Consider the following 2,220-nt stretch of genomic DNA (forward strand, 5'->3'; position numbering starts at 1 on the left):
GATGATGCATGGAGGGGATTGGAACCATGGCAATGAAATGATATACGATGGAATGAATGTAAAACTAAAAATCTCTCATGTAAACTATCATATAATTCACAATAAAACATTTATAAAAAAAAATTTAATGGACTGGAAAGAGGAGGAGAAAATATAGACAAAAATAATGAAACTACAAAGGAAAAAAACAAAAACAAAAAATCAGTGTAGCTGTTGACCCGGAGAGGAGAAAACTCTGAGGGCTCCCGCAAGCCATGGAGCTTACAAGGTGGGTGTGGGAGAGATGGGATAGCAGAGTTCTGGCCCTAGATGGAGTTCTTATAGGCATCTCTGTTGTCTGTGATCAGGGTACTCAGTCTGGAAGTTCATGGAGATGCTTGATGAAGCTAGTGTTTGTGTTTGTTAGGACCACAGGGCAACGCGGGACAGGGTGACTGGTTAAATGCTGGTCTGGTGGCTCTGCAGGTTCTGTAAGTTCTAAGTTGAGCCCACCTGAATTCAGTCACCAAAACTGCACCAAATTGGAGCAGCTGACCCCCAGTTCACACTGTTGTGTCTTCACAACCATGTAGCTCCAAACTCCCAGAGACCAGGGGTATGCTGGGGGTAGATCAGTTTGGGAGCTGACCATAACTTTGGTAATCAGGAGAGTACTGGGAAAAACAAGGAATCCCACTTTTCTCATTGTCTATGTAACTCTGCTCTCCTGGTCACCTTCTGTTGCCAAAGCTGCTCACAAAGGTTTGAGATGGGCATGCCTCATCTGGCCAATCATTCTCCAGTCAGTCTACCTCTCTCTCCATTCCCTGCTCAGCTTCTCCTCCCAGCAAGCAATTCAGTCCACTTCTTTAACCTTTCTTTTGAAGTTCAGGGTTCCAGGATTTTCATCGGTTTCTGTTTTACTTGGTCTCTAATATCTTTGTTGTAGAGGGTCCTTGTAGTGTGTCTGCCTAGTCCTGTATCTTACTGGAAGGCTTCCCTCTTTTCTTTTTACAGCATCTGACAGATACCTCACATGGTGTAAGAAATAAGTGCCTGCAATTACTTGGCAACCTTGGCTCTTTGGAGAAAAGTGTCGCAAAGGATACAGAAGGCTTAGCCACGAGAGATGTCCAGAAGATTATAGGGGATTACTTCAGTGACCAGGACCCACGTGTCAGAACAGCAGCTATAAAAGCCATGGTAAAAATGATGATAGAAACTAACTGGGAGCAGTCTTTGTTTTGATTAGTTTATAAAGTTCAGGCTGGTGTTGCCTTGCCTGCGTTCTGACACCCCCAGTGTATACCTGCACACTTTCAGGAAGGTGTTGGTGATAGTGCCACACGTTTCTCTATATCAGTTGTGCTTTGGGAATTCTTTGGTAACTTTCACCTGTAATTCTGAATCTGGAAAGGTACCATCAGGAAGAGATGTGATTTGTTGTTTTACAATAGGTACATGATAGTATTGTATTACAGTAGGTACAGATGGTGCCATCAGTGTTACAGAAATATAGGTGAAAGTTATTAGGAGAGGGTGCTTTTTTGGGGAGGTGTTATTAACCATTTCTGTCTTGGCCTTCTTCACATTATCTTAAATTTTATTTTGGTATTCCCTTGAAACTTTCTATGGGTTAAATTTATTGTTCGTGCACTTCTATATGTTTGAGCACAAAAGTCAGTCTTTGATGTGGTTTCTTATTTATATACCACTGAGTTTGGGTAAAGGGATCATGTTATTATGCTATAATGGGAAAACTATGTGAGATTGTGGGGGGAGTCATTGGAAATATTGATATTTTTGTCTTAATATGTAAACTATACCTTTATTATTTATTTAGTTGCAGCTCCATGAAAGAGGACTGAAATTACACCAAACAATTTATAATCAGGTACTTAACATAGATATTGTCTGGGAGGGGAGGAGATGCCTTAAAGCTGGGAGGGTATCACACTGGCTTTCATAATTTGGAAACAAAGACTTCAGCTAGCTGAGTGGCAATTTTAACTAATTAGAATGAATATGAAATCATATGTTTTCAGTTCTAAAACATACTTTTCTAGAAGAGAATAGGGATATGTAATTTAACAGCACTGGCATGCACATAGACTTTTTTTTTTTTAATTAAAGGTTTTATTGCGTATTGAGTAAAAGTTTACAGGGCACATCATCAGTTTCACATTCACCAATTCATATAACTTGTTTCATTACATTGATTATAATCCCCTCCATATACCA

General features: G+C 39.9%; 1 protein-coding gene across 1 annotated transcript in view; it reads left to right on the forward strand.

The window, feature by feature from the left end:
• Positions 1-2,220, forward strand: part of INTS4 (integrator complex subunit 4) — a 169,032-nt gene that overhangs the window by 65,409 nt on the left and 101,403 nt on the right. Inside the window, exons 5-6 of the mRNA XM_006864991.1 lie at positions 997-1,182; positions 1,823-1,873. Coding sequence (XP_006865053.1) covers positions 997-1,182; positions 1,823-1,873 — 237 coding nt within the window. The remainder of the gene's footprint in view (positions 1-996; positions 1,183-1,822; positions 1,874-2,220) is intronic.

Source organism: Chrysochloris asiatica, unplaced genomic scaffold (assembly GCF_000296735.1).
Source record: "Chrysochloris asiatica unplaced genomic scaffold, ChrAsi1.0 scaffold00074, whole genome shotgun sequence".
NCBI lineage: Eukaryota > Metazoa > Chordata > Mammalia > Afrosoricida > Chrysochloridae > Chrysochloris > Chrysochloris asiatica.